The 17,196-nt window shown below is 36.4% G+C and overlaps 2 protein-coding genes across 3 annotated transcripts in view; one reads left to right on the top strand and one right to left on the bottom strand.

Annotated features, from left to right (window-relative positions):
• The window catches only part of LOC139126317 (heat shock factor 2-binding protein-like), a 42,907-nt gene extending 28,572 nt beyond the window's left edge, over window positions 1-14,335 (top strand). Inside the window, exon 9 of one of the 2 annotated variants that reach the window (XM_070692392.1) lies at window positions 13,810-14,335. The gene's annotated coding sequence lies outside the window, so the exon portion shown is untranslated. The remainder of the gene's footprint in view (window positions 1-13,809) is intronic. The other variant, XM_070692391.1, reaches the window with a different exon arrangement.
• On the bottom strand, window positions 2,901-16,578 carry LOC139126316 (stabilizer of axonemal microtubules 1-like). Its single transcript, XM_070692390.1, has 7 exons — window positions 16,117-16,578; window positions 11,396-11,639; window positions 10,090-10,315; window positions 9,102-9,227; window positions 8,454-8,682; window positions 7,234-7,372; window positions 2,901-6,540 (listed from the first exon to the last, which is right to left on the bottom strand). The coding sequence occupies exons 1-7, from the start codon at window positions 16,260-16,262 to the stop codon at window positions 6,082-6,084; spliced, it is 1,569 nt and encodes a 522-aa protein (XP_070548491.1). The 5' UTR covers window positions 16,263-16,578; the 3' UTR covers window positions 2,901-6,081.
• Between the last annotated feature and the right edge of the window lie 618 nt (window positions 16,579-17,196).

The raw sequence follows: 17,196 nt of genomic DNA, 5'->3' as shown, positions 1-17,196 counted from the left end.
TAAACATTTAGTACCAACTAATCACAGTTGGTCTTCCAATCAAATAGATGTTTTAGGAAACATTCTAGGGTAATGTTTTCCAAGTGATAATAGAGAGATAAATCAATGCTGTTGTCAAAATATAAAAAGCGTAACGACACACCAATTTCACTTGTTATCACGCCATTTCCATTCAAATCCATGTATTAAGATGAAATAACTTGCAAAAGAAAGAAGAAATGCTATGTGATACTTTAAATATTCTGAATAATCGAAAAAATTAATCTAACAGTTTCAAAAAGTGAGTTTAAAAAATGTGCTTTTTCAGATGAAACAGCGTAACGCCCATTTTGACCCATTTTTAGGGTACTTTTTTCACTACTCAGCTCAAAATCATCACAAAAACTCCATTTTTTCAATGGGGCCTGTTTGGTTCTACTTGTTGTTTCATATTAAGAACAATGTTTCATTAAATTTTGCTCAACATTTTTTTATATTAGAGCGTAACATGTCGAAATCTGTCTAGAGCACCCTGATTGTGATTGACCCGTAAGGAATAGCCTCACACTTCAGTGTCTGAAATTCAAGTCCATGCACCCATTTAGAATTTTAAAGCCACAATTTTCAATCCCAGGTTCTCGTATTAGTGTGAAGTTCTTCTCCCAGTCAAACACTTGGCCAGTACGATGTTTGATTTATATAATATTAAAGCCCCAATAGCTGCGAATGTGTAATAAACCGATCTCAAAATATCCTCAGTTTTCCGAGAGTTTTCTTTGAATAAGACCCATTAAAGACTGAAAAAGTGGCATGTAAATCCAAACGTTCTACCATCATTTTAGATTTCCCACCATTTTCAAAAACCAATCATGTGACAGAGAAAATAAAGATTACGTTACAACATACTGTAGGCCATCGTGTGGTGTGCATTCAAGTAAATGGCATCATGCTTGTTTCTTTGATGAGTACAATGCATATGTACACGTAATACTGCATTTTTTGTACTCTTCTATGGGGGTGCCATTTTACGGGTGCAGCACCCATTTATTAAATAACTTATTGAAATATGTAGTCCTCATCCAAATCAGGCAGCAGTGATACATCTATACATGTCCTTCAGTCAGCACATTTACACAAACCAATGTTGATTTGAAAATAAAATCATGAAAAAAATTTCATATAATTCGCAGCTACTGAGGCTTTAATTACACAAACTAATCTCAACCTTTGGCACATTTTGCTAATCCTGCAAATAGAGTTTATACAAGCGTTTGATTGACAGATTGGTTCAAATCGCCAACAGTCATTGATTCCCCACCACCAACACTCGAATTTCCTAAAAAATAGTCTTCCAGTTAGAATTTGAATATAACCACAGCGTTCGATTGGCAGCAGCTTTGCGCTGACCACTTGGCAGTCTGTCTGCGTTTTCGCGGCCGAAAAAACAATAAAAAGTGGCATTTTCTGGAGTGTGTGCCTGCTTATTGTCTGTTTGGTATCCAGTTACACAATGAATACTAGCATAGCTTTCCTCCCTTTTAAAGGGAGGCTCCACCTTTAAGTAGTCTGGAGTTGATCTCATTGACACAGCTACGATATCCATACCGTCATCGTCTGTCAACTGTATTTGAGGTCACCCATGCATACATATGCTCAGAATATGATACTATAAAGGTTGTATGGGCCTCAAAATTGAAAGACTCAAACTGTCCTAAGGAAACTTTAAGCCATTAAAATTCTCTTTCACAATCAAGAATAAAATCCTGGTAATACCATGCAAACTTTGGTACTGTAGAAATGAATTACTGAACATTTACCAAATTGGAAATTCAAAATGGCAACCATCCCTGTGTTAAATCTGGGGAAGGAAGGATGATATTTTCAATTCAAAAAGATATAAGCTGGTGGTGAAAACTTAATGTACGCCATGAATTTCAAAATGAACCCCAACAAGCAGTAGGCCAAAAACAGCATTGTAAAACTCTGATTATATTACCATGGCCTGTCTGTCGCATTTTGATTGGTCAAGCTGAACCACGTGATTGACCACAAATACACAGTAATGGTCTGTTATATGCCCGTGAATATGAATATAAGATTAACAACTCAAAGTATCGTAACTTTACAGCTCAAACGTAAATCATAATCAATCACAAAATAAAATGGAGCACTTGTGGGCCTAGTTGAGATACCTTTTTCTGAAAAAATTTCCAGATTTCCCAAATTTTACAGCGCGCGTAACAGTGCGTCGTGTATTGCTCAGTTCTGGGGCCCAGTTGTCGTTCGCTCCTGAAATTTTCGGAAATTTTTACGGTTTTCTTGGGTTCGCTGATAATATAATGGAAATAACAGACTCCGCTCTGACCATTAACGTTTATTTGTGGTCGCGGGCTCGAGGAAAGCCAAATTAACGGGCTCGGCAAGCCTCGCCCGTTAATTTTTGGCTTTCCTCTCGCCCTTGCCCACAAATAAACGTTAATGGTCAGCGCGTCGCCCGTTATTTCTATAATATCTGTGCCAAGGCACTTTCTCCCTGTAGCAAGAAGTATCTCTGTTTTTACTGTTGTAAAGCATTTCCAATAACAATTGCCATGCACACAGTATTGCCACTGATTGTCTGTACATGAAATTTGTATCATAGTGTGGTTATGATATGGCTATACAGTTCAGATATAAACTGAAGTTTTTCATCAAAAGTGTTATAGTAACTCTCCCAACATTCACTTGATCTGATTTGTTGCAAATGATGTAAATGTGTAGCAATTTTCTTATAGTCATCAATTTAAAAGGAGTTGGAAGTAAAGATATATTGAAGATGTACAAGATATCTAGGAAGTCTTTGTTATATTTTTTTTGTCACAAACAACTGTTACAAGTGTTCTTGTGTTGCTTGTTGAAAATTATAAGGAATTCTACATATGTTAATTTATGACAACCGTCATTTATTTGAACACACTCCTGACATAACACACTCTATAAATTCTCAAAATACTACAGTTGGCATAACAACACACAGTTCAATACAGTATTTGGCAAAAGTGACAACAAAATTATCAAGGAAATCCATGAGTTGTAAGACAAAACTCAAGTATTAATAAAGTCACACAATCTCTGTTGCTTAAATAGAATATATCCTGGATTTGGTATTAAAAAAAACACTGTATATAGCTGCACCTAGAAAAGTAATGGATTACTGAATATAGGATGTGTCTTTGTACAATGTTCAGGTGTATTTATGTACATCAAAGCTGAATTTGGGTATATTGCATAAGGCACATACTTTGTGGAGGGATTGAGCATTAATGTAATATTGCAGTCAAATTCATTGTGATGAGTATATCAGTGTTTTTCTGTTTGGTTTCCATGGTAATTTTAACACAACTATTTGTTATAATTACTGTTGTGAAGGTAAAAACATTTCCAAAGCCATGAGTCACCTTGGTGAAGTAGATCTTTGGCATTTCTGAATTTTTGTCAATATATAATGACTATCTTGTGAACTCAGTACATCATATCCAGATTTGACAGACTTTTAATGAATATTGCATAATCAGTGTTGAGCTAAGGGGTATGAATGCTAGCTCAGAGGTCAAAGGTTACAATGCATTATGTAATATCACAACTACAGTAAAATAAAACTTTCATGGCTATACACAGCAGTGTTTGATATCATACTGTCTAACATAAAGATGTCAGTATACTATAGAATTCCTGTCACTGTGTAATGCATTGGACGGAATGGAAATTGTACATGTATAATGCTGAAATTCTTTAAAGAAGAAATTGGAATGTAGAATACAAAGTGAATACAAAGATAATACTTGTTGCCATGGCAGATATCTGGATCAACTGAAAACACATGTAATTCCAGAGAAAGAAAACATTTGGTATCCAGGGAATACAAAACCCGGAATATCTTCCTTATCTCATTCCCTGTGTTGTGTACAACCAGTACTACAAAAAGTGTCAGTTGTAATGCTGAGAAATTCCTTCATTCAGTTCAGGCAAATTCTTTAATTCTTTAAAGGTGAGAGTATGGTATGTGACCCATAGTTTTCAATAGGTTAGGTACCTGTACCCCCAGTTTTCAATAGGTTAGGTACCTGTACCCCCAGTTTTCAATAGGTTGGGTACCTTTACCGATAGTTTTCAATAGGTTTGGTTTGATCTTCCAACCAAGTGAAAGGTTTCAACAAGAGAGTAAAAACAATGAATGCTGTGTTTTCATTGTCACATGATCACAGTACATGATTCACACAAGGCAGCTTCAACAGTGCACATCCAAAAATATAAATATGGTGTGAATTTCACAAACGTATTGCAAAGCTTTGTACATTGCAAGAAAATGGACTTTAAGAGATCTGCTGCAGTTTATTTTGTAATTTACACTTGTGTTAATGTTTCAGCATCAAAGACACATATTAAAATTTTACACCTTTCACCACAATGATTTGGCCCAAATTAAATCATCCGTGATTGTGGACCTGTTTACAGGGAATCAGGTGTAATTTCTTAATTTGTATAAATATATATACATTATTCATATTTGTATGCATAAGTACAAAACCAGTAATATTTACATTTTGTGCATAAACTGAAGGATGATCAGAAAGCAATGACTGTACATTCATCATTTATTTGAACATTGTATATGTGTCTTTAATTTTCACATATTGCTGTATATCAATATAGCCACAGATCTATCAATATAGCCACAGATCTATCAATATAGCCACAGATCTATCAATATAGCCACAGATCTATCAATATAGCCATAGATCTGATCTTATATAGCCACAGATCTATCAATATAGCCACAGATCTATCAATATAGCCACAGATCTATCAATATAGCCACAGATCTATCAATATAGCCACAGATCTATCAATATAGCCACAGATCTATCAATATAGCCATAGATCTGATCTTATATAGCCACAGATCTATCAATATAGCCACAGATCTATCAATATAGCCACAGATCTATCAATATAGCCACAGATCTACTACAATATAGCCAACATAGATATAGATCTATCAATATAGCCATAGATCTGATCTTTTGTAACTAAACTTTATGTAACTGAACTAAATACCTGATCAAACATTGATACTCACACAGTGACTTGGCATTACAGCTTTGCTTACATGAGATAAAGCAATGTAAACATGGTGGTCATGTGAAAATTTGGGAAAGAGTACCCACTTCCAGAATGAATGGAAATATCAAGTGCCAATGATAAAATTATTGCAGTAAAAACATCCCATTCCATTTACCTAAATGAAAATATTTGAAAATTGACACAAAAATTGACAATTCTCACTGTCTTCTTTATCTAAATCATATTTACAGCAAATAATACTCAAAGTGTTGATAATCAAATTATTCTTGTAACTTTTCTGGTTTGAGAATATTTTAAACCAGATATTGATCATAAGAAAATTGGCACTTCCATTATTCATGAAACATATTTTTGGCAGGTTTCAAATAATTACCATTAATTTCATATCAAATAATGCAAATCCTAGGTTATGTGTCACATGGTAATTATGGTTGAAGTTTGGGCCATCATCGTTAAGACAAATCTGCAATGTGCCCATATTTACAATGCAAAGGATGTAGAAATATAATGATACAACCAGTTGAAAAATACATGTATGTGCTGGTAGTGTACGTCGTAATAGCCATCAAACCATACATTGTAATAGCCATCAAACCATACATTGTAATAGCCATCAAACAGTGATATACAGATAATCCAACAGGTGGTTGTGGTCATTGTGATAGTTCTTTCACAATCATGTGAAGCAGCAAGTAACAAAGTGTCCTGTTTCTTATTGCAGACCCAGTCCTTCAATTTTTACACACATCCCCCATCCCCACATAAGATTGTTTCTACATCCCAGCAAGTATGCCATGTTCAACTGTATGTATTGTACCCGGTACACCCAGTCCTGTTATCAGAGATACCCCACCACCAAAGGCACTATTCATCCGCTATATATATTTACAATGTTGTTTAGACATTTGACATGGAAAGAATTTTTTTTGAAACTTTTCCTGGAGAAAATGCCTTTCCATGGAATGCATCACAGTATTATCATGCAGTAGCTTCAAGTGTTTCCAAACTCTTCTCTTGTTTGGATAATTTCAACTTTCGTCTTTTACGGATCTCCTGCTGTAGTAAGTATGCCTGTGATGGACACATTGGTAGTTTGAGACTTGTGTATGTTTCTTTGTGTACGGTTGTAAAGTCTTGTTTACCTTCCCTCACCATGGGTTTGTCGTCAGGTTTGTAATTCTTTACAGGTTCTGCCTGCTTTGCTGTAAATGTCTCCGTGTTAGTCGACGTCTTTCGCATGTCACCCTTCGGTGGAATGTAGATGTTAGCTTCATGGAAGTCACCGTAACGAATGCGAGGTTGTACTCCCCAATCTTGGAAGAATTTCTTGTGCATGGTTTTGTCATCAAAGTCTCCAGGTTCTCTGGTTGCTGAATACTCTGGGTTGATCCTTGGTGTCTGGTAAGCTTTCTCTAAGTCAATTGGACGGTAATCAACCTGTCATCACATTGAAACAGAAATAATGTCAGTGAGAGAGTGTCTGAGGATACTACATCAAACAAGACAATTAATAACAATCATCTTAGGCTGGTGACTGGAACAGGTTTACCATTGTTGTTTTTGAATACAGTTATTGTTTTACTAAAATCCAGTCAACGTGCATATTATGGTGTGCTAAGGGACAAAGAAAAGATAGCCACTAAATTGAGGCAGTCGAGGGAAATATACTGTATAACTGGTAGGCTTTTAGGTAGAGAAGTGAGTAAAGTATAACTGGTACCTTTTGGGCAGAGAGATGGGTATGGTATAACCCGGTACCTTTTGGGAAGAGGAGAAGTGAATGATGAATATAGAAAAGAAATACGCCAATGATAAACCACTACTGTACATCATAATTCTGTGAAAGATCATATTTCATTTCAGACACACATAGAGGAACATACATGTATGAAATCAGACACCATTGTAATCAGGTATTTATCTGTATCAATATTCCCTGTCATTCAGTCAGAAATGATGACCACTGTAGACTGCAGGTACTGCTACCAAATTACAGGTGAACTCTGACCTCATGCGAGAAGTGACTGCTCCATAGAGGGTCTGTAACATGCACTATTTCACAGAGTAGATTGTCTATAAAATCTCACAAATCATCTACATGTGATCCTGATGACACAGTCTATTATTTACCTTGTTTGATGTCATTGTTTCAAACTTGACAGTTGGTGGTTCATACTTGTCTGGTTCTTTCTTCATCAATGCCATTCTTGGATGTTTCTTAGTGTCAATGCCTTGAAATTCTTTCCTCTGTTCAGTTTCAAAATTTAACCTGAAAAACAGAGAAAGAAGTCTTGTTTTAGACACAGATTTCCACTGTGTAAGATTTCATCAGTAGATAGACCACATTAGTTGCAATGCATAGAGTCAACTGCATAGGCAATTTGGACAAGTTGAAGACTTTATCAATATGATTCAAGGAAGTGGAATTAGAATCTTTAGAGACTGAATTGGAGGTCGCTGTGACAAAATTGTGTAATGGGGTCAAATCACTATGTGTCATGATGTGAGGGGTAGTTTTTCAATTTTTACTTTTTCTGATCTGCTGCTTGGAAACAGAAGAGACTTCTTTTGAAGTCCCTGGAGTCAATAAAGCATTTACTGTCTTGTTTTTCATGGAGTCAATAAAGCATTTACTGTCTTGTTGGTGGTCCAGAATGTTTTGCCACAATGAGTTGATACAGGGAACACAACCCAGTTTAGTAAAATTGTAGGTAATTTATTTCACCAATTCCAAACTTTTCTCAGTCACCGGTGATATTCATTCTTGATTATGGAAGGGATTGTTCAAATTTTACCTTTGGGAGGTTTGAGGCAAAACTTGAAATTTCTTTGAAATTTCTTTTCTTTTAAGCATTTGAGCTCCAAAGTCAATTTTTGTCACCCTTATAAAAATATAACTCAGTCAATTTTTGTCAGATTTTTGCCAAAATTTTGATCAAAACTTGTGGCCAATGAAATGTTGTGTTCATTTGGTCCAAATTATCAAAATAATTACAGAAAAGTTCATAAAAATTGGTAAAATGTTGCACTAAAATTTGGTGGGAAAAAATACAGTCCTGCTTCCCTAGCAGTAGTTCCTAATAACATTGCTGATTAACATAGTCTTAAAGTCTGGTTATTTCCTTTCACCAAGTCATTTTGCACTGTACCTTAATTGAAGAACTTGAATGAATACAACTAATGCTTTGCTATGAAGAGATTGATTCTATTGAAAAGGAAGAATGTTTGTCTCTCTTTCTTATTTATTTATGTACAATGTATTTATTGCAGTCAACCATCCTGGTTATTAGGTTCATGCAATTCATGTACCATCTCACAGATGCAATTGTATCCACTGTACAACCACTTACCTAGAGTCCATACTGAGACGTATAGTAGCAGGAGCTGGCGTCACAGCTTTGGGTGGCAATGGCTGACTTTTGTAACCAGGGAAGTCTCTCATATGCTGTGTAACTCCATCTAAGCGCACTGTCCTGTCTGGATGTCTCATTCCTTCCCGGTGACGGATCCTCTCGGCTTTATGTCCGGGTCCCATGTCCTTGAAAGTGTCCTTGTGAGTTGTCACATGGTCAAAGTCACCTAAACAGTAATATCAGTAGAACATGATATGAGCTTCAATATTTGCATATTGGGAAAGTTCACCTGGTACATACCCAGTACTAGCAATTGAATGTTCTTCAACAGTCTGACATCACTCTGGTCAAAGTCTCACAACTCCTGGTTTCCATTCATCAATTATGCATTATCACAATTTTCTGAAATTATGACCCATATAATCTTCCTGGCCAACATCAATAAACCGGTGTATGTATTTCCCTTAAACATTGCATTTTCTGCGTCATCATGGATATTACTTTGATGTAAGTTTATAACATTTTTGTCACTATGACATTAGAGTCTGGTTACTCAAAATGAAATATCATATTTCAACCTGATGGCACCATACAGTCTTCCACTCTACAGTCCATGCACAAACCTTTTAGTGACAACAAACTTACCTTCCAATTGTATGTTGCCGCCAGCCATTTTTGCTGGTTCTGGTTTTGGAGCAGAGTAACCTGGGAAGTCTTTCTGTGTCATGGACTGCAATTCACCTAGCTTTGTGCCAGGGTAAAGAATAGAACCTGAAACATATCACATCGTATCAGAAGATTATTTTATATTTTCATAAATAATCCACACAGGAAATCCTAAGTTGTATTTTGTATATAACTGTATATACTTTGTCCTACTTCTAAACATGCAATGCTTTATGGAGACAACTCTCCAATAGTCACCAGTGGATGTCTACAGTAAACTTTGACAACCTGTGAACTTGGAGTGTCAGCGGCTGTGGCTCAATGACTTAAAGGCATGGTTCAGGCGTCAGATTGTCTTGCCTGGAAATTTACTTACTAGATTACAATTTCAATGGAAAACAAAAGGCTATGACACCTTTAAAATCCTCTTACAGACTAGAACAAACTCGATCCCTGGGATCGATTCCTCTACCTTTAACAGTGTCCTTGCCATGGAAGAATAGTGCTAGCCTTTAGGGAATTTTGGGGCTATTAGTTACCGGTATTAATGGTTCTTTGAAATCATGTACAACATGGCTGGAGGTATGTTATGACCAAAGAATTTATTGCATTTGTCATGTTTACACTGTTCATCTTTTCTCATTTTGCAAATTCAGTCATAAACATGGTTCTGAACAGTCCTAGTTTCTTTTGATGAGTACAAGGCTAGGCAACACTGCTTTCCATCATCTCTTGTAATTCCTGCTTTTTGTCATCATAGTGTCTTTGTCAAAGATTACTTAACATTAATAGGCAGCACTGTGGTGGTTGTTTTAAAGGTAATCTTATTCAGAAATCTTATGAGTATCTCAGAACAAAGAATTAACTATAACAACATATCACAGATTGTAGTACGTGTTCTTTGCATCCAACAAAGTACACGCAAATAAACAGCGCCCTCATGCGGCATATGAATAACTCCACTTACCAGTGAAACTTGGAAGTTCTCCAAATGCAATGGCGGGTTGTGGTACCCAGGGCTTGAAATAGTCTTTATGAGCAGTCCTTGGATCAAACTTAGCTGATGTCTTACGTCTACTCTGTGTTGAAGGTCTGACATAATTGACATCAGGGAATGAAGTATGTCCAGGGTATGTATCCTTATAGACTGTGATCTTCTCAAAGGGAGCACTGCTTGGTTCATAAGACTCTTCCTGGAAAAACAATTCAGTGGAAAGTAAGGTTACAGTTTAAGTAAGCTTAAAATGGTTTCTAAAGGAAATGAATACTTTGAAGTGGTGTCTTATATCAAATATTTCCATATTTCTAGTTCAGGTATTTCCAAAGTGTCACACGATGTATACAATGCGATTTGATGATTCTGTCTTCCCAAAGACTTTCTCGACTGTCTATGGTCTTCCTAATGTTTTCTTAGTTGAAAATTCCTATGCTATTACATATTTCTTTTTATTTTGTTCTTCAGGATCTAAGTGTCATAACCATCACACATACAAGCATTAGTTCATTGAAGATGCCCTTTTCATCATACTATTCTTATATCACTATCTAGCAATGAACTTAATAATTTTGTCACTCTAACAATTTTAAATTGTGTGGTCACTTTTATTAGAAATCAGAAATTTGAATCACCAAAGATTGTGAGAGCAAGTTATCAATATGCTTGATACAGACAAGCTGGATTAACTATGACAGATGAAAGCAATTACTTTGTGTCTGTTTGTGGCCTTCATCATTTCAAGAACTTTACATTGTCTACTTTTTCCTTCTCTGATTTGTATACAACTCTGAGAGTGAAACAGGTTGTCAATAGGTCACCAAACTTTTGAGTGTCACTATCGTCCATTATGGGTATTAAAGGTGTGCAATATTCACATCAAATGACCAGAAAATTCACTTCATGGGCAGAATCTTGAAAATAGCTTTTTTTTTAACTAAAATGTGCATGGGCTTCCAGCCATTGCCACTGGGCTACCAACTTCATAAACTGGTAGCCCAAGTGGATAACCAGAAAAAAGAGTTAATTTCAAGCCCTGGATTCTAAATATCACAGCAGTAAAATTAACAGATTATGAGTAAAGACACCTTTCCTGCATGCCCATAGAATCAAGAAATTGAAGACAAAGTATTTTGCTGTCAATGAGAAAAATACCTGTGATGGTAATTTCATACCTAAGTGGTCAGGGGAATGGGAAATAAAAAAGAAAATCTCATAATTTTTGCAAATTTCAAGGACCAGAAACAAAGACTTGTTTTATTTGTTTTCCAAGACTTACTTGTTTGATAAGTTTGCCCCTACCACTCATTGACTGTGGTACGTAATCCGTTCTGTTACTAGTTATCAAGTACATAGGTCCTGGGTTAGGATCTCTTGCTGTTGGTGGTGGCCGTAGTGGATGTGGTGGTCTGGCACCAACATGTGGAGTAAAGGTTCTCTCATAGTGTGTCAAGTTACAATGTTTATCAGACCAACCTTTGGGACGTTGAGCTTTTTTGCAATCTTTGTGATGTTTATGTCTCCTGCAAAAAACAAATAATAAAGGTTAAATGATTAGAATGAGATAATATACCTGAAATAACTGCACAATAGAATGCCATACACAGGTTTTATCTTTAAAGTTTGAACTTATTTTTATATTACACTTTTATTGCCATAAATGTGATGTAAATCCTATATTTACAAGCAAGCAATAAAATATTATTATTATTATTATTATTATTATGAGGTGCCACAACTGTGATATCACTGAAATTGACCCAAATGTTATCACACTTGTGTAATTGGTTTGTAAAGTTGTTTCAAAATTTACTACAGGATCAGTAATTGTAGTTATAAAGTTGTGTGATGATAATGTTGTTTCACAGTAGTCTTCCACTGTAATTGTTGATAGAGCAATAAAGCCTGTTGGCCGGTAGGAACTGATTAGTGTCTGTGTGTGTACGGTAAAGATATCCAGACTTTCCATCCCTATGCATTTCGACAACTTTCTCACGTACAACTTCTGGCGTATGTACACCTCTTTTCCCGTGGATCATGATTTTTTTCCCAAAAGAACTTCATACAATGCAAAGGCAACAAGAGTCTAATGACAACTCAACTCTGACTCGGCTGTGATACAGTGTAACTCAGGGCGACAGTAAGGAGTGTAATATGATTCTGTATAAGTGAAGTTCACTGCAAAGTTATAAAAGTGTACCCTTTATTTCAATATATATTATGATTTGCCCAAAACAATTCAATAAGAACATACGTGAAATCATTTGACTACCCTGTGGAGTTACAGTGTACTACTAGCAAGCCATCAAGTACATATTAATAGTTGTTCTCAAATCTGGAAACAATAGCTGAGTATTGTGTGCCAAAGGAAAGTCAGATTTTAAAGTTGCTACAACATCAATGATACATTTCAAAACCAAACTGTAATATACATGTTTGAGGCTTTTAGATCTAAAGAGCATTAAATATAGATTTGGAAATATTTGAGTAGAACATTGTTGTTTCCGTTGCCATGTACTTTGTGTAGAATCAACAAGTAGTAATGTCAGCTATCTGTGGATAACTTAAACTGTCAGATTCAATGGTATTCATTTATGAAATCTCAATTCCAAGCAATTTCCAGAGCACTAACAAGCCTCTACTCCTGTGCCTATCTTGGTATAAATTCAGTTTTCCCCCTTCCATTGGTGTTGAATTCTGTATAAAGCTGTCACACAGTATTGAAAAATTTATTTTCCTTTAATATATTTCCAGTGTTTCTATGGTTACTGTACATTTGTTTTTGAATTTCCTTAATGTATTACATCATTGGTACTTTGTTCTTTTCTCTGATTGTATAAGTGACCTGGTAACTCAGCTTTGATATCAATTTGTACTCTGTGGTACAAATTTAATCCAATGAATGTAAATTACAAACATACTGGTATGCACACAGTCCTGTATGTACAGCTACTGTGACGTATCAGTTGGGTTAAGTCCACTGTCAGGGGTGTATACAGATTTCAGAGATTACAAGGAGTTTATAGGCAGCCTATAGTGCAAAGTGGATTCACTATGAATTTGAAATCTGATTATCTCTTAAAATGTCATTGTGAAAATTGAGAATTTTTACACTGTATGTATGTGTTGTACATGCTGTCTTCTATTGGGATCCCTTTACAGTTTGTATGACTCCAAAACAACGCTACAACACCATTCTGATTAGCTCTGCATGGCAGGGCTGTGTATTACCGTTGTTATGTGGTGGGAGGCCGTATAACACCGGTAACACACAGCCCTGCCATGCAGAGCTCCATTCTGATTATTAATCTGATTCCGTATCAGCCATAGATGACAAGGTAAAGAGAGGGAAACAAAACTTTATTGATCAATAGCTGTATTTACTTTAACCAACCAACCAGCAAGACTGATAATTCTGTGAAGTAACATTCTGTTGTACTTTCTGTAAACAAACACAGCCACAGTAAAAATTGAAAAAATGAAATTTTTCACATTCATTCTTACAACCATTGTTAGATATCTGTATCATGACAATGTTGGATAGCTTTACTAGATTAATAGTAAAGAATGGTTGTTTTATTACACCTCATCCATGGACACGTTGGATATTTACAAAACATAGTATCATAACAATTTCTACAACAAATCATTGATTGTAACAGTAATTTTTCCTGTTTTTCTCTCATTTCACAGATAGAGAAAAGTATCAGAAGATTTAGTCAAGTCTTCACACTTCTCTTTACTCAGTGAATTTACACCGAGTCATGTCATTTATCACTTTTTGATGTTTATACCTACAACCACAATTGCAGTTACTTGTGATTTTTTTACATATATCACTTTTTGATGTTTATACCTACAACCATAATTGCAGTCACTTGTGATATTTGTTACATATATCACTTTTTTAGTCCCCACGGACACCGTCCGGGAGGACTTATAGGTTTGGTCATGTCTATGCGTGCGTGCGTCCGTCCATCCGTCCGTCTGTCCATCTGTCCGTTCACACAGATATCTCAGAGATGCCTGGAGCGATTTCATTCAAACATGCTACAAGGATTACTTCATATGTCATACAGATGCAAGTCGATTTGTTTTGTGATACGATCCAATATGGCTGCCAGGCGGCCATTTTATTACGATTTTTTCATGTACAGAGCCATAACTCAGGCATGTTTCAACCGATTTTATTCAAAGTTGGTACAAGGACATTGACCAATGTCATAGATATGCACGTCAATTTATTTTGTGATACGATCCAATATGGCCGCCATGCGGCCATTTTGTTAGGATTTTTTCATGTACAGAGCCATAACTCAGGCATATCTCAACCGATTTTATTCAAAATCGGTACAAGGACATTGACCTATGTCATACATATGCACGCTGATTTGTTTTGTGATACAATTCAATATGGCTGCCATTTTGTTATGATTTTTTCATGTACAAAGCCATAACTCAGGCATATCTCAACCGATTTTATTCAAAGTTGGTACAAGGACATTGACCTATGTCATACATATGCACATTGATTGTTTTGTGATATGATCCAGTATGGCTGCCGTGTGGCCACTTAATTACGATATTTTCATGTCCGGAACCATAACTCAGACATGCATCAAGCGAATTTTTCAAAAGTATTTTTATCACAGGCCTAATGAAGAGGACTCTATCCTCTCTGAGGACCTGTAATCAAAGTACCCATTAACAAGTGGGGACTGTGTCATAGAAGATGACTTTTTGATGTTTATACCTACAACCACAATTGCAGTTACTTGTGATTTTTTTACATATATCACTTTTTGATGTTTATACCTACAACCATAATTGCAGTCACTTGTGATATTTGTTACACTTTATTGACTTGTTAAAAATGGTTTTGAATAAATTATTGTTTCAAAGTTTTCAAAGGCACATGTTTACGAATTCTGTATGTCGTCTGTGATTTTTACAGAAAACAGTCATGAAATAATGAATTTCATTGAAATACATCAAAGATTTCTAGGTATCTATAATTTACATCAGATTGAAAATGTCAAATAATTGCTGCTGTTTTTTGGATTTACAGACATCCAGTGTGGCATATAACATTTTCCTGTTACTAGGTACACTGTATTTGGCTAGTGGCCAGACAGAATTAGAATTTGTCCAAAACAATTTGCACATGATTACTAATCAAACGATTAGGATATTTTCTTTAAAATAGATCTGTTTCCTTTATCTGACATTCAAATGTCAAATATACCAAAGACGATCAAGGTCTGCGGTATAGTCCACAAGACACTGTTACATTGGCGTCTTTGAGACAATAGCTCTGTTGTTAGGGATATGTCAAATTTATGCCTGTCACGTGACATGGCGGTACTTAAGATTATGAGCTTGTATCGCAGATCATGAACTGTTTGTAATCCTGTGGAGGCGTGATAAACTTTCGTAATTTATCATTTTTTCGTCTGGCATAAATTTTCAAGGTAGCGGAACACTGGTTCCATACATCAAGTTGTCAGCTAAGTTTTGTAGCTGGAGTGACACGCTCAAGTCGACCTTTGTCATGTGGACAAAGACCCTCCCCTTCACATTTGCCATCTGGACAATGACACCTGTTTTACTGTCACTCGGCAATCGAAGTCACCAGCAAAACCAACGTTAGCGATTTATTTCTGACTTTCTTTAAACATATGGAAGACTGACTCTGGCGACGTCATGCTCAACTTACCAGAAAATTGAAATGCTTTCATAGCACAACTGACTGAAATATCAAACAAACACCTGTGAACTTGTCGTCCCCTTGCACATACGGTAGACGACCATGGGTAGACGACGACATACAAGTGAAGGCCTTTCTCTGGTGTGTGTAATTCTTAAAAAATCCAGTAGTCTTTGCTCTTTAGCTAAACAAGAGTAGCTCAATGTCGATGAAATGCTAAAGAAACAGCAGTCGACCACCTGCAGCTGCAGGCAAGGCCCGTATGTAGAGCATGCAATGTTTCGTCTACTTACCCACAATCACAAATTTCACAGACGCAAAGAAAATCCGGAAACTGGGTTTGCATAATCGCTGTCATTTCATCTTGGGTTAGTCCCAGCCCAAGACTGCTGGCCCTGCTAAAACCCCGTGAATTCCCCCTTACTCCGTTTAGACTCATGTTTGCCGACAACACAGCAGTGTTTCCAGATGAATGTCGCGGTTTACACTTACGTGTTGACACACAATCTTAGCGCGATACACACTGCTGAGCACAGGTCTCGTTGTCACGATCCGAGCCGATAATTGTGTTACCTGGCTCGTTCAATGTCCGACTAACAATATGGATAGTGTTATCGCTTTCTCAACTCCTAAACGACGAACATAATTCCTATTTTCGGCTTCAGGTTAGCTGATCGGTAGCTCTTTTTGACGGTTGTCGCAGTGCACCCGACGTCAGAGGACTTTGTTAACACCGCAGTGGTCAGCATGACAACAACAGCGCCAGGTCTATTGTTTACACCTAGCAACGCATCTCATTACTTCCGTCGTGCCTTGCCTTTGTTGCAGATCAGGCTAAGTGGCTCTTCCTGTTAACTCCCCCTGGGAAACTGCTATATTCCAACTTGACATATGAAGTTGAACAAAAACCAAACTGAAATTTATAGTTAGAGTCAATAATTATTATAAACCAGCCACAATGTCGATGGCCTATATTTTTATTTGTTTGTGATCGATCGTGTTTTAATTCACATACCCTACTGCCTTTTGTCTATGCCTAACTCAACTTTACTGTTACATTCACTCAATTTATTTGATGGGAATATTGCAGAAAGAGACTAAAAACTTTATATATTCTTAACGCTTTGAAGCTCAATCAAAATTCATAGGAAGCTCTAAAATGTACCAGTAGACCTAAAAGAGGCAACAAAGACGTTATGTGGAAAGTCATATTGCCGCTTTACAGTTATAATAATTAACGACGTACGTTAGCACATTGCTGCGGTTCCGTAGCCCTGCCACTCCCTGGCTGGTTGTGTTGGGGAGTGGCAGGGCTATGGAACCGCAGCAAGGTAGCACATAGACCCTAACAAAGTCTATGGTTTGCATATGTT

This window comes from Ptychodera flava (genome assembly GCF_041260155.1).
Source record: "Ptychodera flava strain L36383 chromosome 3 unlocalized genomic scaffold, AS_Pfla_20210202 Scaffold_27__1_contigs__length_13241970_pilon, whole genome shotgun sequence".
In the NCBI taxonomy this organism is placed as follows: Eukaryota; Metazoa; Hemichordata; class Enteropneusta; family Ptychoderidae; genus Ptychodera; species Ptychodera flava.
This window is presented reverse-complemented; position numbering and strand designations above follow the sequence as displayed.